This window comes from Oculina patagonica, chromosome 11, assembly GCF_052425735.1.
Source record: "Oculina patagonica isolate OP01 chromosome 11, crgOcupat, whole genome shotgun sequence".
NCBI classification, from domain to species: domain Eukaryota; kingdom Metazoa; phylum Cnidaria; class Anthozoa; order Scleractinia; family Oculinidae; genus Oculina; species Oculina patagonica.
In genome coordinates this window covers 17,924,377-17,952,374 of record NC_135768.1, presented here as the reverse complement: position 1 = coordinate 17,952,374, position 27,998 = coordinate 17,924,377, and the positions used below count along the sequence as shown (strand labels likewise).

General features: G+C 36.8%; 2 protein-coding genes and 1 pseudogene across 3 annotated transcripts in view; 2 read left to right on the top strand and 1 right to left on the bottom strand.

Moving 5' to 3' along the window:
- LOC144629503 (uncharacterized) overlaps window positions 1-27,998 on the top strand; it is a 317,369-nt gene that overhangs the window by 48,907 nt on the left and 240,464 nt on the right. The window lies entirely within an intron of this gene.
- Window positions 3,261-4,226, top strand: LOC144630908 (high-affinity lysophosphatidic acid receptor-like). The gene has a single exon (XM_078489271.1). It carries the CDS (start codon window positions 3,261-3,263, stop codon window positions 4,224-4,226), a length of 966 nt encoding a protein of 321 aa, XP_078345397.1.
- On the bottom strand, window positions 15,493-16,467 carry LOC144629900 (uncharacterized; annotated as a pseudogene).

The following is a 27,998-nucleotide window of genomic DNA, read 5'->3' as shown; positions in this document are numbered from 1 at the left end:
AACTGTAATAAACTTCCTCGCGTCTTTTGTTGGATGTGTGCTTACATTATTTTTTTTCTATTTTTCCCCCTAGAAATGACTTACTGGCTTCTCTGACGAGAAAGCTAACCTGTATCTATTTTGTTTTTTCTATGTTATTTTTTAAGTATTTTTTTCGTTATCTCTTTGTTTACTTACATGATCCTGCAGTTGTGTGCATTTAATTTGAAACCATAGCACCACCAAACATTTAATTTTTCCTAAGGGGAAAGGTTGTTTCTTAATAACATTTCCGCAACTGACACTGAAAATAAAAGCGAATCGAATTTGCATTTGGCAAAGTAAGAACAGAAAATGTGATTAAGAGATAAACTTTTTTAATGTTGTATTTAATGTTTAGTTTTAAAATTCAGTACGATTTTCAAAAGATAACATGATAAGTTGTCATATTTACCCTAGGGGACAAAAAATAATTAAACATCAAAGAGAATGTGTTTACAATTATATTTCCCAGTTATACCGTTAACTACCGGACTTTTATTAACTTAAAGTTAGTGCTTGCCCTCTCTTGGGAAAAAACCTAATGGGAAGTGACTTTTTTGAAATTTAGGTTCAATTTTGTAACCATTATGTCACTGTTTCCAGTTAGTTCATTAATGGAAACTCTGGCAATTAAAACGATCAAAATGGAAGAAAAACGACCGAACAATAGATAAGTATTGATTTAAATCGTTTTTTAGCAAGTAAAGTCGGAGAGCACCACAATTTGTTTTATCAGACCTAGGTCTTAAGAGGTTTTTGTTTACAGCCCATCAACATGGATAATGACTCAGCTTTGATTGTTATCTTAATGTAGGTGTCTTTTGCATTTTAGCACAAAAGGAGGCTCGTTTTCACGAAGCTTCACACAAAAAGACTGCTTACGTAACCGAAGTTGATCAGTGAACACAGAAAGGCAATGTTCAGTAACAAATCCACTCAACAGCAAACGGTTCCCGTTATTTGTAGCTTGGCCGGTGGCGATGGGCAGAACGAAGCTTTTTTTGCCGTAGTTACGATTTTCACTTCCACATTTATTGCCATTTTGTCACCAGTGGCAGTTGTGGGAAATGCGCTTATTTTGGCGGCAATTTGGAAGAAGACATTTGTGAGAACCCCATTACATCTTCTTCTGACTGGCTTAGCAATCACGGATTTGTGTACAGGACTCATCGCTCAGCCTTTCGTCGCTGCAATTAATTTCATCTATATAAAAGAATCTCGGTTTGTGTGCGAAAGGCCAACATTAGTTTTCGTCCTCGGAGGAATTGCTAATGGGAGTGCAACCTACTTTATTTCCATCACAAGTCTCTTCATAACACTTATATCCATTGAACGATGGCTTCATATGTCTCGACGATCCTTGGTAACATCGCATCGTGGGTGTATAACAGTTGCAATGGTTTTGCTTGTACCAATTCCCTTGGTTGTTTTGCGATTTTTATTTGACTTCAAGGAAACTTATGAACGTGAGGTGTATATTACGATTATGGCAATGATGCTCTTTTGCTTTGTCATCACGGCATTCGCCTATTTCAAAGTTTACCAAATTATTCGTCATCACCAACAGCAAGTCCAAGCAAACGAAACACCTCAGAATTTTGGTCGTCCGGCAATAGACCTGGTAAAATACAAGAAATCTGTCGTCTCAATTCTTTACATTTTATTACTGTTTTCTCTCTGTTTCTTGCCTTATTTTATTTCTAGTGTTGTTTACCTTATCTTGGGGAGGCGTGTAGAATTAGAAGTTGCATTTAGTGTGTCCTTGTTGCTGTTATTCTTATCTTCTTCACTCAACCCAGGTTTATACGTTTGGAGAATGAATGACATTCGTAATGGTGTCAAACAATTATTCTAACGTAGCTACTTAGTAGATTTCGATCAACGTTGCCTGCAATTATTCAAGCAAAGTGGCGCAGCTGAGTTTTCAACAATGGCACGCTTCATTCACAAGATGACCATAGTACAAGATTAAAAGCAAAACACGAAACGACTGATCAATACCCTTGCTTTGCTTGGTCGCACCCTTGCGTCTCTTTCGAACAAATGCATCGAAAGGTTGCAAGCCAGCTTGTACTTTACGAACGGTGTAGAGTCAACAGAATAGACATGGTTGAAAATCAGGTTGGTGCCGTACATAACAGTATTGGTGTAAGCAAATTGCCTGCGCCTGTGTTTAAAGCTGCAGTCCCTGTGTCTAACCTTTTTCACAACGGCTAAGATTGCTTTTACATGCATTGGCTATCGCAGTGCAGACAATGTCGAGCTGCAATTTCAATTTAGTCTCAGTTTGCTTTTAAAGGGACATGGTCAGTATTGTCGCGATATTTTAAGTCATTTTTTTCTGATTACTTCCAAATTGAATGAAACCTCAAAATAATAGTTGTGTAATGTAGGAAAACAACAAAGGAGTAATCAAATCCTGAAAATAACCATGGATGATTTCGTCTGACGAAGATTAAGACGGATTACAATTGACAAACTTGAAAACACTTGCCAGTTTTTTCAAGATGAGTTGTCCTTGACTGAGCTCCTTAAAAGACTGGTTTGTAAATAAGGGATAAAGAGGCGCGGTGGCCTAATGATTGGTGTAATGGACTCCGGTTCAAGCGGTCCGGGTTCGAGCCCGGGCCGGGGTTATTCCGTACGATTTCCGGGAAAGACATTTTACTCTCGCCGTGCCTCTCACCAGATGTAAACGGGTACTGAAGCATGTTGGAGGGTAACCCTTCGATGGACTACGGGGAGTAGAAATACTCTTAGCTGCTTCATGCTACTGAAACCGGGATAAGCTCCGGCTGATAGGCCACTAAGCTCGAACGCAGACTTAATTTAAAAGCAAGTAAGTAATTTAATTCCAATAACAACAGGAGTGCAATAACAATAAGATTTCCCAAGCCAGAGGCTCATGATAACAATGCTTTGTATTTTCTATGAAATAAAACCATTACTTTCGTAAAAGTTATTAGCTGTGAGAAAATAAAAACTCATCATTTCAGCGCAAGAAACAATCAGAATTTTGAATAAATATTTAATGATATGAATAAAGTCAGCAGTTATAAAAAAATAATGAAAAAGAATTGTAATATGTTAGAAAATATCACCAGGTGAAATTGTATGTAATTTTCACTTCCTTTAATTAAAACTACAGTCAAAGTGTAAAAAGCTGTCCTATGTGTTCAACTTCATGAAGGAAAACTTGGCAAAATAGCGATTCTGACGTTCAAGAAAGAAGCTAAACCATGCTCAGTAACACGACTTTCTCCCCATTGAAAAATTTTTCCACTCCTTGTAACTCGGTGGATGAAAATAGCCGTGAAAACGAATCTAACTATAACAATATTTTTATCTCAACTTCTATAATAACTGCTGTTTTATCTCCGGTGGCAGTGGCTGGAAATGCGTTGATTTTGGCGGCAATTTGGAAGAAGACATTTGTGAGAACACCATTCCATATTCTTCTGAGTGGATTAGCTTTTACCGATTTGTGTACTGGACTCATCGCTCAGCCTTTGTTTGTCGCTACCGCATTGATGTACGTGGCAAGCCCTTGGGTACGGTTCGACAGGTCGCTGCTTTATATTGTCTTAAAGACAACTGGCCAAAGCAGCGCCGTATACTTCATTGCCATCACTGTTCTACTTATAACACTTATGGCCGTTGAACGATGGCTGCACATGTCATCTCGACGATCCTTGATTACATCGTGTCGTGGATATTCCACGGTTATAATCCTGTTACTCCTTCCAATTCCCGCGGTCGTATTTCGTGTTTTGGCAAACAGTAAAAAGACTTATTATTATAACATGATAGTCGCAATGTTAGTAATTATAATCCCCTGCTACCTTACCACATTATTTGGCTATTTTAAAGTTTACCGAATTATTCGTCATCACCAGCAGCTAGTACAAGCAAATGAAACAACTCATAATTTTGGTCAGCCGGCAATAGACCTGGCGAAATACAAGAAATCTGTGGCCTCGATGGTATACATTCTTTTGCTATTTTCTGTCTGTTTCTTACCATATGTTATCGCTAGTGGAGTTTATCTAAGACTAAGCTATGTGACTCTAGGAGAAGAGTATGCCGCCATACAGGCGACTGTTGTGCTTTTATTTGTGTCTTCTTCACTCAATCCAGGCCTTTATCTCTGGAGAATGAATGATATTCGCAATGGAGTTAAACAACTGTTGTGCAGCGCTGGCTAAAAATTTATTTTATTTCACTGACGAGAATTGTACGTTTTTGTAATTGAAAGTGATTTATTTGTTGCTCTCACAAACAATTGTTTAATGCACTATTTCAACCTCTTTCGTCGACGAGGAATGATATATATTTTTTTCCCTTGCAAACATACGTTTGTGGTGCACATTCTGTAAAAGATTATCGAATTTATCTGTTGACTGAACGATTTTTCGTAAGAAAAAAGCCCTGTTTTCTCTAAGTGTTTTAAAAATTGACGAAATTATTACAGTTTTTCTTGTCCTTACAAAGAACAAGCCTTTGAGAGAAATTTGTATCTTTCAGATGAAATAAATTGAGCTTCGATGTTGTTGTTTCGATGAAAAGGCTAGTTCTTTTAGGCACACCAGATTCAGGTTTTTATTTAGTTAACGTTAATTCTGAGTTAAACTTAACGGTTTTATTTAGATTTAAATCGCAGGATCAATAACTACATCATGTTCAGATGTGCCTTAAACAGAAACTCGATTCAATTACTAAAATATTTTTTTTTCTCGTCGGCGCTGCAGGCGTTTTGGTCTGAAAACAATTGAAGAAGCTATCTACTGCTCGCTTATCCAAAATACGACTTCACTGCTGGCTGAAATATTTCTTGATTGAATAGATCATGAATCGCAACGTCTCTTCTCGTATAGACCTTTCTAGAACATTAAACTATGCTTTCTTTTAGTCATGTTGGCTGCAAGCAAGCTATCAATTGATTTTTAGTCGTTGAAGGTTGTTCAAAGCTCTAAATAAAAGTACACTAAATCTTTTAGAACTGAACAGTTACACTGAGGTAAAATAATGCGTAGTCGCAAAATTAAAAGTTACTCACTTTAGCTGTTAAGGCAGTCTCAATTGTACCGTTTATTTTTGTTTTCGACATCATACCACCCGTACAAAACCATGCATTAATTATTACAACTGCAAATTAATTTCCTAGCATCCTTTGTTTCATGGTGCTAGCTAGCTTTAGATTAATACTATCCCTTTGAAAATCAGAAAGAAAGATGTAAATAAATTACAGAAGGCTTTCGACACACGTCTCTGAAATGAAAGAAAAATTACATGCCCCGAGCAGGATTCGAACCCGCGTCTCCCTGTTACTAGTCAGGCGTGATATCCACTACACCATCGGGTCACCACGCTGGATACGTGGCAACTTATAGGTGTGTATTGGATCGAACACGGTCAATCCACAGGGCATTTTTCTTACCCTATACTTCAACTGGTGAATTATCGTCCAGTTTAGGTTTATCCAGCCTGTTAAGTCCACCTCAGGGAGTACGTATACTCTTACCCCCTGAGCGTTTAAGGGTGAAATATTAGAGAAAATGATTGACGTACATTTAAAAACATCTTGAGGGCTTCCGTCTAAAGTTTGAATTGAGTGAATTAAAACTAATGAGATGCAAAAGGAGAAACGAAGAGATTGCAATATTGTCCACTCAGTCGTTAAAGTGCTGTGGGTATTAAGTTTCTTCAAATGCGATGTGACCCGATATTTGTTACATGAAAAAGGAGATAACGTTTGATAAAATTTTTGCTTATTAACAAAAATATAAACTAAGTAGTTTTTTTACTTACTCTACTCTAGTTTTACCCCTTGGCGTCTTAGACTGCGTGGGTTAAAGCATTGTATTCTAGAGCTTACAAAATTTGCAGCAATTGTAAACTTTTTCAGGGCCAAGTTAAACGTATTGATAAGTTTTTGTCATGGAATAATTTTCCTAAGAGAGTTCGTCGTTCCATTCTCAACCGTCTTAGGAAAAACACCAACAATGCCAAACGAACCGACGAACTTGTGGAAGACAATGGTGTCAAAACAATCTGGCTTAAATTACCTTACGGTGGTAAAAAGGGCGAAGGGTTAGTTAACAAATGTGTCAAGAAACTTAATAGATTACTTGGTAAAAAGGTTAAGTTTATAATACGTTATGATACCACCAAAATTTCACATTTCTGTTCCAACAAGGACCCAGTTCCTACATTCCAGAAAACTAGCGTTATTTAAAAACTTTCTTGTCCTGGTTGTTCTCAACAATATATAGGCAAAACAGATCGCCCTTTGGCCTTTAGGTTAAATGAGCACGCCACAAGGCCTGAAAAACCCATGTATCACCATCTGGCTAATTGCAAGGCCTTTAATGAACTAGTCAGCTTTCATGGATTACCTGATTGTTCAAATGACCATCTAACGCCCTGCGTTAGTTTTAAAGATCATATTCGTAACGCAGTTTACAACAACTTCGAGGTAATTGACTATAATTACAATTGGTCACAATTAGCGTTCCTGGAAGCCTTTCATATCAAGAACCTTAACCCTAGCATTAATGAAGGACTCAAAGCCTCCAGAGAGTTAGAACTATTTCTCTGATTACCAATATTTCTATACTGTATTACGTAACATCTACACGCCTTAGATATTTAAGTTTCCTCTTGTAAAATTTAACATCACATGTCTATGACTCTGTAATAGAGCCGAAATATTGTATTAAATCAAATTTTCTTGTAATAAACCAAAACTTGGTTTTTACAATGATTAAGCTTCTCGGCCTTGCCTTCTTTATGTTATAACTTCTAGTTTTGTTAAAGTTCTTTTGGTTTTCTAAATACATTTGCCACTGCCAATTAATCCTAATGGGGGTCAATAAGGTTCAAAATGAAACAGCTGAAATTCACCACTGTTTTCATCTTTCTTCAAACTCCACGCCTATTTACACGACGTTTAAAGATCCCTTATAATAAATGCTTGCTTTAAAACTCAGAACATGGCAAAAGTCCTTATATCTGCATTTACGGCATTTATTGACATTGCCAGGGTATAGAAGTATTAGTATAGTGTGCTTTAAATATGACATGGATGTTGTATTATTGTGTAAACTAAGTAATTATGGTACCCTGGTATGCCTCTTACGTTAATACACAGACATGTTTTTTCCACAAAATAAGAACGTTTGTTGGAAACACCTTCAGATAACAAGCTGTTCATTTCAGTTTTTTTTTAAAATTATGTTCATATTTATATAAATAAAATTTATATTAACATTTTTAGAATATTCAGACCTGACCACTGAATTGAGTTTCAAGTTCAAAGTTCCTACTTTTCCTTACAAATCAGTTGTTTTAGCAATCGCTTCACTGCATCAAGTATATCATTCATCCTCCAAAAGTAAATAACAGGATTAAGTGAAGAAGACAAAAAAAAGAACATCACGGTTAATGAAAACATCAAATGTAATTTAGAGTGACTGTACCATAAATAAAGTACAACGGAGATAAAAATGGGCAATACGCTTATGTGAAAAAGTCCTAAAATATACAGGATTGTGATCACTGATCTCTTGTACTTAGCCAAATGCATTGCGCACCGACCAAATTTTGGACATCGTTTGCTTGCATAAATTTCCTTTTGTTGACGACGGATGTTACGGAAAACTTCCAAATAGGCGATCGATGTGGTGATAAGAAAAAACAGTAAAATCACTTTCACAATGATATTCAAGGCGATTGGATGCGATTTAATTAAGATATATAAGATAATAAATATTGTAACTGGTATTAAAAGAAGCGACACCACAAGCACGATGAAAAAGCTTCGTCGTACAGTTAGCAGAGATGGACGAGTTATGTGGAGCCATCTTCCAACGGACATCAGGGTAATAAGTAAGAGCGTCAAGGAGGTAAAGTAGGCCCCACTTCCTTCAGCAATATCTTTAGCATAAGCGGAGAAAGATTGTTGGTTGTTCATTTGCTGGGATCTTTCTAAACAGATCAATACGACTGCAGCATGAAAAGGCTGGGCGATAAGTCCTGTGCAAAAATCGGTAAAAGCCAATCCACACAGGAAAATATAAGAAGGTGTTCTGAGAGATCGATTTTTCCAAATTGCTGCTGCGATTAAGGCATTTCCCACTACTGCCACTGGAGACAAAACGGCAACGACAATCGTAGCTGCGAGAGCTACCGCGTAATAAACAAAACTTAGATTTTCTGTAATACCATACCAGAAGCAATTTTTGAACGAAATGTTTGTTGGAGACTCAGTCATGTTATAAAACATGGTGGCCAACTGAAGCTAAGAGAAGGACTGGCATATGACTTTATAACGCCTTAGCTCTAACTTATATGATGCGAGTCTTGAAAAAAAGCTTCGTCATCCTGATACGGAGATTACTATTTTAAGGATATCAATAATTAATGCAGAGTCAGTAAAAGGTTTCTTTGTACAATTTCCTGCCCCACGTTTTGGTCACTATAAATAAATTGTCAATATTCATCGTGACCAGCTCTGTATAGCTGCTCAAAATAAAGCAAAAAAAAAAAATTATGAGTAGAGCACTTCTAATTAAGATACATTTAAAAGCATAACAGCTGTTTTCAAAAAGCCGGAGTCGCGTATTCGTCGTTGTAGCCTACTCTCATTCAGAGCGTGGCTTCTCTCAAGGCAGCTCGACACACTGATCTGTTTTGTACCATTTTTGTTGCCTTCTCCATACAACCAAAAACTTCTTTCACATTTTTTACCCATTTGGGTCTTGGTCTTCCTCTCCTTCGCATAAATGTCATCGCTTGAACTGCAGCTTTAAAATAATGCAAATTGTGCTAATAATCATTCATCATCACAACGAACTAATAATTAAAAGATGAGAGTGCTATGAGCTGCTGGTTATTATGTTGTTCAATTTAACTAATCGATTCGGATAACGAGTGGGTGTTCATTATATTAAATTATAATAAATTATAGAATGTTTTCAGTCAATTTAACAGCTGCTCCTAAAAAATAATACATTTTGTACGTGATCCATTAAAAACCATGTGGCTTTTTGTTTAAGAGTAAAAGGAATTGTGCATTTAGAGTTAAATATCATTCGGAAACATGATTGATGGTCTTTGTGACTTTATGAATTAAACTGAAAGCAATAATTACTTATGGGGTCGAAAGTGAAAAATATTAGGCAAGCGTAATGCATGTAGCTCCAGGACAAAATGAGCTATTTGCTACGAGCTGGTAGAGCATTGCACCGGTAACGCAAAGGTCGTGGGTTCGAATCCTGCTCAGAGCCTGAATTTTTTTCAGGTTTTTTTTTTTTTCAGTAGTATGGCCGCACTCGCATTTATCGTATAGTTCCATTGCTACTACTGGACACATATTCATGTTAATAAACGTTCATATCTTGCAACACAAAAAATTAAATATATCTCATACCTTTGTTATTTACAATTTCCTGTGCCTTTGGACTACTTGAAGTATTTGCTATGAATACTCTTAATCTCTAGAAGAAAATTAACTAAGATCAACAAACAGTCTTTGCTTAACGAGGAGCTTGAAAAGTTTTGTAAATTTTACAATTGGACAGTAAAAACTATGTTGAATAAATTACTTATGCAATAAACATGTATAATCTCATACGATCCACGTTATTAAAAAAAATTCCTTTAGCTTTGCCTGCAGAACAACGTTTTTACCCCATTACGGATATCATTCATTCTCCAAAGATAAAGACCTGGGTTGAGTGACGAAGACAAAAATAAAAGAACCTTTGACACCCTGATGGCCACGGCTACTTCAAAATTATTTGGTATACCAATATACAAGCCACTAGAGACAACGAAAGGAATAAAACAGAACGAAAATAACACTACAATACAATATGGAATCTACAGATTTCTTGTACTTCGCCAGGTCTATTGCTTGTCGGCCAAAATTCTGGGATGTTTCGTTTGCTTGGACTTGCTGTTGGTGATGACGAATAATTCGGTAAACTTTGAAATAGGCGAATGACGTGGTAAGATAACAAGAAAACAACAGTGTCATAGCCATTGCGTAAATATGTGTTTCATAAGTTTCATTTCCATTCAGTAAAACGCGGTAAACAATTATGGGAATCGGAATCAGTAACAATATGATAACAGTAAAACATCCATGACGCGATGTAACCAATGATCGTCGAGACATGTGCAGCCATCGTTCAATAGATATGAGTGTTATAAGTAGAACCGTGATGGAAATAAAATAGATAGCACTGCTATCGCCAATTGTGTCTAAGGTGATATAAAGCAGTGACCTATCGTACTGGTCTCTAGAGTTTGCTACATTCGTCAAAGTGGCTGCGGCGCTGAAAGGCTGAGCGATAAGTCCTGTAAACAAGTCAGTGAACGCTAATCCACTCAGAAGAATATGGAATAGTGTTCTCACAAACGTCTTCTTCCAAATTACCGCCAAAATCAAGGCATTTCCAGCTACTGCTATCGGTGATAATACAGCGATAACTGTAGCAGAAGTTAACCGTGCCGAATTTGTAGTCCAATCTGCATTGGTAGAATTGTTAGGAGAGGAATTTGTAGCCCAATCTGAAACGGTAGAATTTTGTGAAAAAGAGGTTTCTGTGTTACTGAACATGTCTTGCTTTCACTGATTAACTGTGAGAACAGGGTATGTCTTTGCAATCGTTTCACCTGCTTACTATATATAATTACTTTGTTATGTTTCTGCCCAGTTTCCTTTATAAAGATACACTTTAAATCATTGCACTGTTAGGAAAGAACCGGAATTGCGTATGTTATAGGCTGAAATTTCATGGAAGATGATTGACGTTCATTTAATTAAGGTCTTAATAAGGTACATTAAAGTTTTTTTAATGTCATCGATAATGAAATAACACACGTACAATACAAGCAGGAAAAGCTCAATACACAGTTCTATTGATAATAAGTATCATTTTCAATATGTTCAATATGACACCTTTAAAGTTGCAGCAGGTGATTTTGATGTTATTTGTTTGTTCTAATGCCGTTTTCCTCTTTTCGAGGTTTAAGATATTCTCAGATGCGGTAAATTGCTCGCGAAGAAAAAAATGATTAGAGAATTGCCAAAAACAATAGTAAAACGTATCAAACAAATTAGAAGATGAGAAAAAAATGCTGATGATAATTGACGCTAAGAGAGTAATTGCGCAAAAAGGCGAATGTGGTTTCTTGTACAACGTTTTAAGATAAGAAACGTCACCCTGCTATTTGTAGCAACATTACTCACGTTGTTGAACTTGGCGGTTATCTCAGGCTAAAAAAATGTGTAAAAATGAATGTTATTGCTTGACCTACGGCTTAAAAATAATGCAAATTGTGCAACTAATTTTTCATCATCAAAATGAACTAATCTTTAAAGGATAAGATTGCCATAAGCTGCTGATTATCAAGTTCTTATTCAACTAATCAGTTCGGATAATGAGTGGGTATACATTGAATATATTACATTTTCCGTCACCTTCACAGCTCCTCACAAATAATATATTTGCTACGTGATCCATTAACAACTCTGTCGGGTTTTTTTGTTTGAAGCTAAAAGCAGCCGCAAATTTAGTATTTGATATGAATTGAATTGAGCAAAGTATTTACTAATGGGTTTGGAAGAAGCAAAATACTGACAGGCTAAAAGCACAGCTCTTCTGGATGTGGGATATACGCCGTGAGCTTCAGTATAGAATTAAAATGTTGTAACAGACATTCAACAGTGATAGCTTCTCTAAAATATAGCCACATCTTATATGGGTAGATAAGGTAATAAAACACTATATAACATGTCGCATCTAGCCCTAATTACAACCCTGGTACTCATGAAATCATTTAAGGCCTAGGCCAAACGTCGAATTTCCATGAGACGAACTAAACTGCAGTTTTGGTCGAGCCAAACAGGTAAAGCACGACCGTTGGGTCAAACGTCGAACATAATTCGTCAAACCGATCGATCATCGAACCGAAGTCAGACCAGCAAGAACGAATACAATACCATACAAATTCGTTTTGTAATTAAGTTCGTTTCATGAAAAGATCGACGTTTGTCCCACAATCGATCTTCACCGTTATCCGTCTGAAGCAGACGGATAGAACGTGTTGGCCGATCTGAATTGAGTCGGACGAACTCAACTGAGTCAAACGTCGAACTTATCACGAACTTATTTCGCTCAGTTTAGTTCGTTTCATGTGAAGTTCGACATTTGGCCCGGGCCTAAGAGACCAAATGGAAATAAATATTCTAAAGAGATATGTTTTACGCCTTCTCAGTCGTTCAGTGTTGCATTGCGCGTCCTGTCGTCTCCAGCCGGGCTCTAATACGGGACTTTGCAGTAAAAAAGCGCCTCGTGCGAGAGAGAACGTTTTCGCAACGTAAGGATATTTTTTAGCGTATGTTTTGTTGTTTTGGCTACCTGTTTACTGAGCTTCGCCCGAAGCCGTATCCATGTACTATCCTCCACAGTCTTTGACAATCTTATCCGGACATTGTGGTAAAGAAATCCTGTCATGCCTTACTTTCAACTTCAACATGTCCAAGCTGTAATAATTCGTTCTAACATCGTAAAAAATAAACCGGATAGAACTGTTAGACGTGTGGATCGTACCAATGTCTCGCGCTCCGTTCTGCATAGAAAGGCGGCCGCTACAATAGGTACTTAACAGTCATCCAAAAAGGCATTTTAATTAAGGTAAAAGTTCCTAGTCCCCTTTTCTCAAACTCAGTGTCTGTCAAGATCCCGGGGGGGGGGGGCACTCAAAAAAGTTTTATACGGGGAGGCTCCGCCCCAAGCTCTTACCCCTTACCCTTTTATATATCATTTTGATAGAAATTGTACCCCTTTCGTATACCTTTTACTGAAAAAGGTACTCCTTTCATATACCTAAAAGACGTGACATAGCCTTGTCATTTTTATGAAGCGCTTAATAAATTAAAATAATACAGCCATAAAGTGGGTTTGTTCGATATATTTTAATTACAGGCCTTTTAAAAAACCTAAATGACGGATTTTCATACCCTTTCATATACCTAAACTTGTGAAATCACTACCCTTTTATATACCTGAAGCCTGAATAAGGTACCCCTTCCGGGCGGAGCCTCCCCGTATAGGCCGTTATATGGAGTACCCCCCCCCCCCCGGTCAAGATTGACGTTTTGAACCACCTTGAAACAAAATTTTTTAGCACAATTAGCTACGTAATTGGCAAAAGAGCCTCCTTTATCATAGAACCCAATACATCACCCGCACTTTGTTTTGTAAAGTGCGGGTGATGTATGGAGGCAGCGTGGCCGAGTGGTTAGAGCGCCGGACTTGAAATCTGGAGGTCCCAGGTTCAAGTCCCGTTCTGACCACTATCTGGATTTGTTCTCGGTTGCTCCGAGCTCAAATCCTCAGTCATGCTTGTAAATAGCCAACTGGTCTGCCTCCTGCCAGTTGGGATTTTTAACCATGTTATGTTTATTTAATATATTATATTTATTTCATATACACGGCCCCACAAGCTTCTAGCTTTATGCACAAACCGCGTATAAATAAAGTTGCTTTACCTTTTTTTTTGTAATTTATGGATGTAATCAAAATCTACAGCGTCAAACTATTTATTCTACAACGTCTTCATGCTAAAGCTACGAGCTACGGATTACATATCAATCATCATGTATTATAACCGATGTGATTATGTTTCATATTTTACAAAGCAGTTCAAAAGTATACGCATTGACACCTTAAACTTAAGATAAAACACTGCATGGGATTTGACATAATTCTTGCAACTTTTGATAAAAGCATTTATAGTTCGTATAGTGTGCTCAGATGATCACACTATACGAACTGCTGATATTCCTGGGTTCAAAGCATTGACTTTGTTAAGAGCACTGATGCATGTAACAGCTGTGAACACTCAACTAAGATATTTTATAATTAGGTCAGTCAGAAATACATTTAGATAGCAAAGAGTTTCACTCAGTGTTTATACACTATGACGTTGTTATTAACTTTACAAATGTTTTACAAAACCAGAAACGCTTATTGAATATTTTGCAAGCTAACAGCATTGAAATAATATTTTACAAGTTAGCAACAATGAAATATTTTACTGAGGAAATGTAAAAACAGCATACCTTACTCTTCACTTCACTTGTCCCCTGGCGCCAAGTTGGCGCATAGGGCCTCCCATTCTCGTTCCCAGAGCCTTCCGCTTCTTTTGGTCACGTGGTCGGCGAAACGAAGGGCTCTGGTAACACTGACTACCGGATGTCGTAAAATCCACGACATCCGGTAGCGCATGCCCACTGCATAAATGTTCGTCTGCGCCTGCTCAGTAAAAGAAAGGGGAAGACTGGGGCTGACTGAGACGAAAAGAAAGTGAATTTGAAAGAAGATACGACATTTGAGTTTGGCGTTCGAAAGAGCTGTACAGCAATCCTTGCTACAATTGTCGGAGGACATCAAGAAACAAGGAATGGAACAGGAAGACGGCAGATAGAAAAGTTAGAATCCAGAGGAATTGGAGTCATAGTGTTTAAACACGGAGTCTAGGATACAGAGTTTAGCTGATATAAACATTCCGACGGTTGATGATACTGTGAAATTTATTTATGGCCATGCGAAGGTATTGTAGAAAATTCAGAGCTAAAAAAGCGGCTGAGCGATGAGGTATCATTCTATTGAGCGGCGGTAAGAAATATCACATTGAATTTCAAAGTCTTCATGTATTCATGAACTCCATTTAGTGTGTATAAGCTAAGTTGATAGTGCAAATGTTTGCAATATTTTTAATGCAATAAAAAGTACAACCGAGTTACACCTTACAAAAGATGTACTTGTCATTTGTTCATAAACAAAGGTCTGCTTCGTGAATACCGTACGTTATTCCAACAAACTCCCAGTGTTATTCGGTCTTTTTCCGGTAACATTTTCAAACTTGCCCGCTACATCTTCAATTGTTTCGATGACCGGAAGTATAACGAAAATTGCGTAGAAGCGTTTCATTTTTTTACCTAATTACGCATGCAGTTTTTATCAGCCAATCAAAAAAATCATATTTTTTACCGTTACCAGGGCCACTACGTCATGTCATTTAAAAAAATACGCGTGGCCCTGGGGAAGAGGATGAGGGCCTCCACATGTGCTCTCCATCGATTTTGCGCTGCAGTGCGCACCTTTCTCCAGGACTGCCACCCTGCTTTGGACCTCTCCTTTTCTACTGTGCGCCGCCAGGTTGTTTTTGGCCTGCCTCTCTTTCTCTTTCCCTCTGGGGTCCATGTCAGGGCTGTAACACAGTCATTGTCAAGTTGTTGTCTGAGGATCGGATGTGTCCAATTAATCGCCATCTCCTTCTTCTTACCTCTTCACTCAACCTCTCCACGTTAGCCCTTTCCAGTAGCTCTCTATTACTAATCTTATCTTGCTATTTAATCTTCATTATCCTCCTCAGGCATCGGTGAGCATACTTTATAACACAATATAATCATCAAAAATTCTAGTTGTCCTTGCAAAGTAGTTGCTTTAACAACTGCTTCACTCCATTACGAATGTCATTCATCCTCCAAAGGTAAATGAGAGGATTTATGGAAGAAGTAGAAAATAAAAACATCAGAGACACTATATATAGCAACTCTATTTGAGAGAAATTAAGCCAGAAAGACAGTCCAACGAAGAGAAGGAGAGGTAAGAAGCTTATGTAAGAAGCTCCTAAAATATATAGCATCGAAAATACAGATCTTTTGTACTTCTGTAAGTTAATTGAGGGATGAGAAAAATTATGGGCCGGTTCATTTGTTTGAATTTGTCGTTGGTGACGGCGAATAATTTCAAAGACTTTGAAATAAGCGATCGATGTGCTAATAATGCAAATGGGTAAAAGAACGAACAAAGTTATACTCAAGACGAGCCGATACGTTTTCTTTAACACATATAAAACGGTAAATACTCCAACTGGTATCAGGAGAAGTGCAGCCACCGTCGCGATGAAATAGCTACGACGAGCAGATAGCAAGGCTCGACGAGACATGTGCAGCCATCTTTCAATGGACATCAGTGTGATAAGCGTTAACGACAAGGAAGTAAAGTACACACCGCATCCAGCGGAAATACCTACAGCAGGAAGGAGGAATGGTAACTGCTTGTTGATCTCCTAGGGTGATTCTAAACAAATCAATTCGGCTGCGACATAAAAAGGCTGGGTGGTGAGTCCAGTGCAAAGATCAGTAAAAGCCAAAGCACGGAGAAGGATGTAGGAAGGTGTTCTGAGAGACTGGTTCTTCCAGATTGCTGCCATAATCAAAGCATTTCCTATCACTGCCACCGGGGACAAAATACCAATGATAACTGAAGCTGAGATGGTTACCGCGTAAAAGACGGAACTGTGGTTTCTTGTGACACCATCCAAGGAGCAAAAGCTGAATGAGCCGTTCATGAGTGGCTTCATCGTATTATTTAAAAAGGTTGTTCACTGAGGCTGACGAAGGGAATTTACATATTTTCACCTGTCAAAACAATGCAAAACATGTGAGAAAACAATTTTTACGGCACCTTGATGTATTGCCACACTTATTTCTTTAGATAACTCTAGGTCTGACTTACTTCTCATGAAAACGTACGAATAATACTGTCTCTGTTGGAGGTAGCTACAATAAAAAGTCCGATGAGGCTAGTAACAAGAACGTTTATAACCGAGAAGATGTAAAAAATGGATTCTTTCTTTACTTCTTAACAAGGCCGTAACCAGACTTTTGGCAAAGACGAGGCAAAGTCGGCGATCGCCGACGCCGCGAGCCGTAAATTTTGAAATATAGATGCAAAAAAGCTATTTTCAACATTTTTACAAGGTTTTACTTCTGAAAAGTCAGATTTTTGATGTAAATCTAGACGAGGCAATTGTCTCGTCTTGCCTCTTGCTTGTAACGGCCCTGCTGAATTTTGATGTTTATTTAGTTCTGAATTTTGATATATTGAAACAAAATGCAAGTTTTACTCCATTGCATTTTACTTGAAGATTTTAAAAAGTGCATTCATGTGTACCTTGTACTTTAAATTTCAATTGAAGCTTCAGCGAAGCTTGTATGAGAATCTAGACTTCAATTTGAGAATATACGCCCTGTTTATTCAACTTGATGTTCAGGAAAGAAAGCATAATCAGAGTTCACATCGCAAAATGTCACTCAATCAAGTCTTGGAAAATAGGACTCAATTACTGCTTTTATTTGATGGATTTTTTTAGTTTAGGTCGGAACTAATAAAGAATATGACTTATAATCAACCCTGGGTGGCAAAAATAATTTAAAAAAATGACAGCTAGCTGAATAAAACAAAACACGGTTCGCATGCAATATTCACGTATTCTTTTAAATGGAGAGGGTAATAAAGATAGATTTGGATTGAAGTCAAAAGTGCATTTTATTTTGAAATATATTTTTGTAAGCTTTGCTTAACGCCAAAATTTTCAATTGAAGTTTTTACTTCAATTTGCTTTCTTGAAAATTACAATATTCTAATATGAGGAAAGATGTAAGTAAATGTACTGACATGTCATAAAAGGGAGGTTTTAATCTTTTCTTTAAAAGAAAGTAAATGGATCTGTCTGAATTTCACCTAGTTGACGTCCAAACTACAAAGTAGTTTTGCTCTGCTTTCCATCACACCAATTATTATTTTGCATGGAAACTGAAGTACAGCAAGCTTATTAAATTTTGTTTTTCTCGTTAACGATGGTAAACGGATTTCTCTAAAGAAATCAATTCCGCTGTAACATAAAAAAATTGCTGAACGACGAGTCCTGTGAAAAGATTGGTAAAGGCCAAACCGCAAAGAAGAATGTAGGAAGATGTTCTAGACGTATCTAGTCAAAGTGTCTATTGCCACAAGAAACAAGAAACAAGAAAGTATAAAACGAGATCTGATCGCAATAGATCAGTCATTAGTATTGGTCAGTAATAATATAGAATATGAGAAATAATCAGCACTGGGTGGGCAAATAATAAAGACTTGGACAGCTGGAAAAAACCAAAAAGGGTTTGCATGAAACATTCACGTACTGTTTGCTTAAGGTTTAGGCAATAGAAAAATAGATTTGAATATAAGTTAGAAGTGCATTTTGGTTTAAAATATATTTTTGTAAGCTTCTGTTAAGGCAATAATTTGGAAAAGGAAGAAAACGAAACGTTTTTTTTTTCATCAAAATCGTAAATTGAAGTTAAAATCAATATTGTTTGTTTTCTTGATAATTGTAATATTCTTATATGATGCGACCATGCTTGCATATATATGTCCAAATTTTCATTTATACATATATATATTTTTTTAAATATATAAATCAAAAAGGGGTTTTATTAATTTTATTTTCTTTATCAAGGGTATGTTAAGATTTCACCCTGTGAAATATATATATTTTTTAACTTGCATCCCACAACAAATAAATAAAGTAAATAAGGTATTGTACAATAAAAATGATATTCAAACCCTTACTTTAAGGATTATCTTTCTTTGGCTAGTTTCGTGGCAAGATTAGCAGCAGACTTGCAAAGGAGAATATTTTCAAAAGAGATTCTAACCAGATGGACAATCCTTTATTCCGGTTTAGAATAAATCATTAGTCGATTAATTTCCTCTTGTTTTTATTTTTACTGTTCGTCAGACCACTAAATACATTTATTTTACATTGAATTCTCAATCTCTATTCTGAAAGCTATAGATAATTCAATGAAGGTAGTTACGTTTCCCAGTGTTCAGACGAAATCGTTTTCACTTACCCCTGAATGCATGCAAGTAGACGTAAGTTACAAATAAGGAAATGCCAATAAATATAAATATTCACCTTGTGTGCAGTGCTTGCGAAATATAAGCTGACAGTGAATAATAACATAATTCATTTGTAATCGGTTAATACAAAAAATCATGGTTTGTCAATGTGTCACAAATCAAAATCCTTGATTACTCGCCACTGACAAATTACAATATTATGCTGATTAAAAACTATTCCAATGATTGCTTATTATTGAAATATTTAATGAAGCAACTCTTTTCTAGAATTAACGATGTTTTTTTTTCGTTTCCAAAATCTGTTAATATACACATTTGACACCATGTTATTATGTAAAATTCTAGTTGTTCTTGCAAAGTAGTTGCTTCACTCCATTACGGATATCATTCATCCTCCAGGTGTAAATAAGAGGATTAAGTGAACGAGACAGAAACCAAAACATTACAAATATCCTATACATTAAAGGTAACACAGAATGATGATATGAAAAAAGAAAAAATCCAACCATTACAACGGAAGGCACATAGCTGATATAAAAAGCTAATAAAATATACAGTAATGAGATTACAGACTTCTTATATTTCGCCATGTTTATTGCTGGCCGACCAAAATTCTGAGGCGGTTCGCTCCCATTAATTCGCTGTTGGTGGCGGCGAATAATTTGATAAACTTTAAAGTAAGCGATCGATGTGGTTGGAAGACAAACCAGCAACATGACAAGCCCTGTAGTGTAGAAGAAGGTTTCAGAATTTCCATTTAAGAAATGTAACATTCGGAATACTGCAAATGGTATCACAAGAAGCGACACTATTATGACGACAATGAAAGTACGACGCACGGTCAGCAATGACCGACGAGACATGTGCAGCCATCTTTCGATTGACATAAGTGTGATAAGTATTAGAGTTAGAGTGGAAAAGTACGATGCACTGCCTTCCATAATAACTCTCGAACTGCGAAGGAGCATAAGCTGTTTCTTGACTGCCTGGGAATTCTCCAAACAAATCACTTCGGCTGTAACATGAAAAGGTAGAGTGACGAGTTCTGTGCAAAGATCAGTGAAAGCCAAACCGCAAAGGAGAAGGTAGGAAGGAGTTCTAAGGGACGGGTTCTTCCAAATTGCGGCCATAGTCAAAGCATTTCCTATCACTGCCACCGGAGAAAAAATTGCGATGACAATTGTTGTTGTGAGAGTTACTTCATAAAAAGAAACAGTAGTCACATCTTCTGTTGCCCAGGAGCAAAATCTCATCGAGTCATTTGCAAGCGGGGACGAAATCGTCACGTTGTCGAACATAGCGGCATCAAATGGTAGGAACTGTCAGTTGAATGCACCAGTAATCCTAACAGGATGCAATTATATAGTACAAATGATGCTTTATCATCATAGTAAATTAATCTTTTAAGATATTACTGAAAGACGAAAGTGTAGAGAGAAATTCGTAAATGAGAGTTAAATATCAGTTTCCATTCCACCTTAAGTTGCGAATTACCAAAGTACGTTCAATTGATCACTAAAGAAAAAATGGGACAAGAGCAAAAGATTCTCAAACCAAGGTTTTAAACGCTGTGTTGTCGTGATGCGTGAACTCTCGCACATTTGACGATATGATCTGGCAAATAGTTTCTGCAGCTGCTTAAATACAGCCACGCAAATGAGCAAACAATGCAGAACTTGCGACAACCGCTTAAATAATTATATATCTGTAGAATCGAAGGAAAAACAGACGAAACTTAAGTGAATCGTGCAGAACAACAGGTACACTCGATCGGTTGCTTGACACAGCTTCGAGCGTGTCACTAATAAGAACTTAGAACTAATTGACGTTAAAAAAGGAAATGAAGAAATTATTAACCAATAAGCTGACAGTTTCTATCGGCCACTTCATTACTGTTAGTGGAATTTTACTAATGGATCATAAGAAGAAATTATGCGACATTAGCAAACTGATAAAAACACTGACGTAATAATAAACTCACAGATTTAAACATTGATAATAAGAACAAAAGTCTGAACATTTTTTTTTAAGGTAGTTCTGACGCGTTTTCCTTGACAACGTTATTTACCACCGAAGACGGGCTATTGCTTGGAACGACGGATTTCTTTTATTTATTTATTTAAATCAATTTTTGCACTTTCATACCTATTTCATTTCACTGATAAATTTGAAGCCCGGCAGCCTAGTTTACCAGAGAACAATTAACGTTTATTCTGTATTCGTTCTGTTAAAAATCACATTTAAGCGAAATGGTACAACGAATATGTTTTTAAAGGGGCTTTGTCATGGATTTTACCAAATTTCTAACCAGCCAAATTTATATTTGTGTCGTAAGAAACCTAAAAATAATGGTCCAGTTTTATTAACAATTGCTATACATGTATGAGAGCATTGAAACTGTAAACAAGCGTCTTTAGCTACGGATGGCTCGGATGGAAATGGATTGTGATTTGAAAAGTTAAGGCTTAATTTTTCAAATGATTTCTGCGCGTCTCCAAAAAATCGATATTTATAGCCGTGGTTTGATTTTTCTCAGAAAATTACGGTTATATCTTCCTTAAGATGTTCAAAGATAATGATTTCCATGGGTTAAAATGGCTTCCACTAATTTCAGAGAAGTTTAGACCAAAATCTGCTTAATCCTCGTGACGTAGCCCCTTTAATGAGAAATAACACGGAAACTTAGAAACGTGCATATCTGATACATATCTGATTTTGGCAGTATTTTCACTAATTAATACTCCAATGCATGTGCATATTGATTTTAATTTTCAAATGCATGATTTTAATTTATTCAGTTTGTGTCATGGTATATACGTAACAATTCCCTCAAAATCTAATTGAAGATCGAAGAACGTTTTAACATGTGAAAGTTTAAACTGGAAACTATTTTCGCAAGTTTAATAGCCGATTCCCTCTATAGCGCGCGCCTGCAGGGAATCACGGTAGTTGTATTCATCAAATCATGCGCGAGACTCAGCAACGATGCACGTTGCTGAGTCTCGCGCATGGTTTGATGAATACAACTACCGTGATTCCCTGCAGGCGCGCGCTATAGAGGGAATCGGCTATTAGAAGTATCGTCGGCATATCCGATCAGGAATTAATTCATGTTACGTGCACGCGTATTTACCATCATAAGAAACTGTGTTGACCCCGTTTTGCTGTTGTCGTTTCCTTCAGAATCTATGAATTATTTTTGCTAAATTCTGACATACTTGAAATTGAAGTTTTTTTGTTGAGTATAATTCTCATTGTGATATTTTGCTTTTAAATCAATGGAACTCATTAGCTATTTTAATTACATCTTAGTTGGATGTAGTTTGTTTAATATAAGCTAGGGCATATTGTATTAAAATATAACAAATTATGTAAATTGGAGTTTGCATAAGGAAAACTCGAAAGCCTGGATATCTACGGATGACCTTTTGTGAAAACAACAGATTATATACAGAAATCTGTGGAAAATATATTCAATTTCTCTGGTCAAAGATGGAACTCCAGTTTAATTCGAACATTATAAGGAAAGTCAGGTGCTAGTCACTGGCCTTACTAGTTATCCCATGACGTTAAATTGTATGGAGGAACTCTTTGTGCAATACAATATAGATACAATATAGATACAAACTGTAACGACAAAAGATTAATCTTTCCCGGGCACTAACAGTCCTTACACTGTACATGTATAATAATGTGTTAACATGTCCCTGCAGGAGAACAGGCTGAAACAGCAGGAAAAGAATGGGTGTTTTAAACATTCTTTAAGAAAATGTTTTGCATAGAAATCATACAAAAGCTGCTGAGATTTTAATTAGGAGAAAGAGAAGTAATACCTTGTCATTAATTTGCTGTCTTTTACTAAAAAGTAATAATTAAATTGGTATTGGAAAGAATATATCTTTGTGAAAGAGCCTACAATGCGCAGCTTTCGAAAATTAAACTTTTTAAGCACCCGACTGTTTATATGAATTACTATCAGAACAATCAGAGCTTATTGGGTATACCCTGTGGAGAAATATATTACGGAACCTTTTTCAAAGCTGCTATCAACTAGCTTGATCTGTTGCAAGACTAGTAACGAAAGCAGGTAAAGTTCCATGCTACAGGGAAGCTAAGCCGGGATATATAGCATTCGTCATCGCCGGCCCTTTCTGTCTTGCCAACATGTCTAGTAATTCGACTATTTATCCTACTTATGATGCTTTAAAGTTTTGTTACATCGGAGATGTCGTTAGAGATAACAGCTTTACTTTGTACACGATGGATCTTATAACGTCAGTTATAACCGCCATTTTAGCACCGGTGGCAGCGGTGGGGAATGCTTTGGTTTTGGCGGCCATTTGGAAGAACCAGACTCTCAGAACACCTTCCTACATTATTCTGTGCGGTTTGGCTTTTACTGATCTTTGTACAGGACTCGTCACACAGCCTTTTTATGTTGCAAGTAGATTGATTTGCTTGGAACCATCGCAGGAAACGAATGATACCCAGCTTCTCGTCTTGCCTTATGTGACAGCCATTGCCGCAGGCTGTGCATCTTACTTTAATTCTTTAACTTTATTACTTGTAACACTTATGTCCATCGAGAGATGGCTGCACATGACTCGTCGATCACTGCTCACCGTGCGCCGTTGCTGTTTTGTCGTGTCAATAATATCGTTCCTGTTGATACCAATGGTTGCAAATCGTTTGGTGAACATCTTAAATACAACTTTCAACCTTGTTTCGCAGTCAGTTTTCTTCGTTATTCTACTGTTTTGTATTATCACCACACCAATTGCTTATTTTAAAGTTTTCAAAATCATTCGTCGCCATCAACAGCAAGTAAATGACTCGTCTCAAAATTTTGGTCAACCGGCGATCAACTTGGCAAAGTACAAGAAATCCGTGTTTACGATCCTGTATGTATTAGTTTTACTTTTTGTAAGTGTTTTGCCCCTTCTCAGTTTCGTTGCACTTGCAATATTTAAGTACAATCTATTTGATTTACAGTTAGTTTTTCTTATAGCCATGATTTCTTCTTTCCTATCATCGTCCCTTAACCCTCTTATTTACCTCTGGAGGATGAATGATATTCGTAACGGAGTGAAGCAATTGCTGAATCAACTTTTCTGCAAAGATAGCTAGAGAGGTATTTAGCTGATGACTTTCGTAACGTAAAGTACATGTACAAAGAGCGGCATCCTGTAGAAAATACAACTGTTGCATGTTTTATTGAGGAAACCACTTATGACAATTGATGGAAGTCATCTAGAGATCAAGGAGGGTTCAACCGATTATCACATTGATCATTAGCAGCCCCCTTTAATTTGAAAGGAATCTTCATACATCAGGAAAATCTTTAGATAAGGTTCTTGAAAAGCTCTTTCAACAAGTGACAAGCAAGAACAGCTTACCTGCCTATATACCTTGTTATTTCATTTACGAAATAAAGCACATTAATATTGTAAAAAAAATATATATTTAACAAAATTTAAAGTGCGATTAAACGTGAGCCATGGAAATAGTTAAAATAGAAAATTATTCTCTCACGGGCACTTTAATTAGCGATTTAAACATGTCTCTGCAGGAAAGTGAAACTGACAGGAAGAAAAGGGGTGTTTTCAACTTTCTGTAAGATAAAAATAAATTTCTTAGAAATCATAGAATAACGACTGCTGAGATTTTTAATTGAAAAAGAGGGGAAGGAAACTATATCCTTGCAATTAATTTCCTTTACTTTCTTAAACAGTTATAATTAAAGTGGTATTGGCATGAAAAGCTCTTTGTTCAAGAGGGCTACAATGCATGGCTTAGAAAACTAAACTCTTTGGACACACGTCTGCTAATATGAATACCTGTAAAAACTATCAGAACTAATTGGATTCACCCAGCGGAGAAATTAATTGCAGAACCTCTTGCAAAGTTTTTCAAAGTTGGAATCAACAAGCACTGTTCATAAAAGCTTAACCGCTTGCAAGAGGGTGTCAACGAAAACAGACCTAAACTCATCCTACAGCACAATTAAGGAAATATAGGCCATTAATCGCTGCACTCTGAATCTTGCCAACATGCTTAGTAACTCGACTATCTCTCCTGCAGATGATGCTTTAAATCTCTGTTACCTTGGAGGTGTCGTTAGGAACAACAGCTTTACTTTGCACGCGATAACTCTTTCAACTTCAGTCGTCATCGCCATTTTGTCACCAATAACAGTATCGGGTAATACTTTGATCATAGCGGCAATTTGGAGGAACCAGACCCTCCGAACACCTTCTTACATTCTCCTGGGCGGATTGGCTTTTACTGATCTTTGTACAGGACTCATCACACAGCCTATATATGTTGCAGGCAGATTGATTTGTTTAGAGTTGTCACAGGAAATGAAAGCTTTCCAGCTATCCTTGCTGCCTTATGTTATAGCTATTGCCGCTGGCTGTTCGAATTACTTTTATTCTTTAACTTTATTACTTGTAACGCTTATGTCCATCGAAAGATGGCTGCACATGACAATAATATCGATCCTTTTAATACCAATGGTAGCAATTCGTTTGGTGCACATCTTAAAGCAAATTACGGACGTTGTATCGCAATCAGTTTCCTTCATTATTTTACTGTTTTGCTTTATCGCCACACCAATTGCTTATTTTAAAGTTTTCAAAATTATTCGTCGCCATCAACAGCAAGTAAATGATTCGTCTCAAAATTTTGGTCAATCTGCGATCAACTTGGCAAAATACAAGAAATCCGTGTTTACAATCCTGTACATATTAGCTTTGCTTTTTCTAAGTGTTTTGCCCCTCCTCTTATTTGTTGGACTTTCAATGTTTAAGTACAATCCTTTAGATTTACAGGTTGTTTTCCACATAGCCATCATGTCTTCTTTCCTATCATCTTCGCTCAACCCTCTAATTTACCTTTGGAGGATGAACGATATTTGTAACGAAGTGAGGCAATTGCTAAACTTCCCTGCAAAAATACATAGAAACTCCTCTAACTGACTTGTGTAACGTGACGTACTTGTAAAGAGCTCGAGAGTAGTATTCTGTACAAAATATGACTTGTGCATGTTTTGCACGTTTTAAACAAGCAACGTAGAATTACGTGGAAAGACAACTGATGAATGTCAATGAGAGAGAAGAAGGATGAATCGGATCGATCATCACAACGAGTGGGAATCATGGAGATGGCGATCAACTGGGGATTGGAGAAAACTAGAGTAATTTATCGGATGGAACTTGAATAATTTGAACAAAGTTAAGACCTTTCATTGCCATTCGCGGATATCCGTGATGAAATGCCCACTGCTATGCAGAACACAAACGAGCAATTTTTGGTCTTGAAAAAATGTAAATATTGTTAATGTTGTGTACAGTGGTCATGCACTCAGCTTCATATCTCAACGAGACAGTTAGTTTACAGGTATGCCACTGAAACAAAGGAAACAAATATTTTAAGTGAACATATAACATTTAAAAATCCCAACTACAAACTGTGCAATAATTATCAAAAGAGGGGATAGCAAAACATATTGGTAGTCTCTTCAGAGAAAGGACGAAAAAACTACAGACTGGACTATCTTGCCACCATCAGCATCACTTCCGTTTTAGAACAACCCCTTCAGTCCTGATAGTTAGGTATAGGGTATTGGTATCGGCTATCGGCAAGTTTGTCACTGCTCCTAATCCGTCCTTATCCTTCCCAATCGCAACTATCGGAGCATAGTTTCAGTATTTTCCTTTTTGTACTTCTCTGAAGTTTTTCTTCCTAAGAAAACGGTTGTTTTTAGTTTTTTTCAATTTGAAAGTAATGTTGCGCATCAAAAAAATACATTAAACATCGTGTCATAGCTGTCATAGCTCCTTTAAATATTTTGAATCAAAAATATCTTTCAACAAATTAATAGTGGGTATAACTAATCTATTTACTTTATCATTGTACGAGTTCCGCAGCTGCACTCTGATAATATGCTGCACTCTGATAATATGAATTACATAGTGAACTCACCACCCTATTAAGATATAATAATCGGGCATGTGGTTAATATGCTACACTCAGATAATATGAGTTCCATAGGGAACTCACCACCCTAGTAAGACATAATAATCCGGCACATGGTTAATATGCTGCACTCTGATAATATGAGTTACATAGTGAACTCACCACCCTATTAAGATATAATAATCCGGCACATGGTTAATATGCTGCACTCAGATAATATGAGTTCCATAGGGAACTCACCACCCTAGTAAGACATAATAATCGCGCACGTGGTTAATGTGCTGCACTCAGAGAATGTGAGCTCCATAGGGAACTCACCACCCTAGTAAGACATAATAATCGGGCACGTGGTTAATATGCTACAATCAGATAATATGAATTCCATAGGGAACTCACCACCTTAGTAAGACATAATAATCGGTCACGTGGTTAATACGCTACACTCAGAGAATGTGCGTTCCGTAGGGAACTCATTAATTTAGTGAGATGTAATAATCCGGTACGTGGTTAATATGGTGCACTCAGATAATATGAGTTCCATAGCGAACTCACCACCCTACTGAGACAATATAATCCGGCTAGTATTTAATATGTTGCACTCAGATAATATGAGTTCCATAGCAAACTCATTAACAAACGTTTGTAAACTGCATCAGCGAGACTGTTAATGTTAGCTTCATTCGTGTTGGTTTAGGGGGTTGGTATTGATTTGTTTATTTCAATCATTCCTGTTAGCAGCTTGCTCCATTTACAGACACTTTTTTCTTCTTCCTTTGGGTGTCCGGTCCGTATACTGGAGCTTTGACTCTACTTCACTGAAAACCAACATCTCTCGTGACCGCCAATTCAGTGTGGTTTCTATTATGACCGACATCTTGACAGTTTCCCAAATGTGCTTTCTTTAAACAACCAATTTATTATTATTAGTTAGAACTTATTTTGTTATAGATAAGACGTTAAATGTTTTTGGTCATTTACAAAGTGCTTTTAGATGGTTAGGGTTTGTATTCTTGAAACTCAAATACCAACAAAGGCATTATGACTGAAGCAATTGCCTTCCCAGGTAACAATTGTTTCGTCATCCCTACTTTATTGTCTTTGTCATAGTTTTTTTTTTTAATTTTGCTGACTTTGAGCGCAAAATTTAATTTCCATATAGCATTAGCCTTAAAATTAGAAAAAGAACACTGATTGTTAGTATTTATATTTTCCTCTGGCCATTCA

Coding starts and splice junctions, on each gene's coding strand:
- LOC144630908 (XM_078489271.1), top strand. CDS start 3,261: ATGCTCAGTAACACGACTTTCTCCCCATTGAAAAATTTTTCCACTCCT.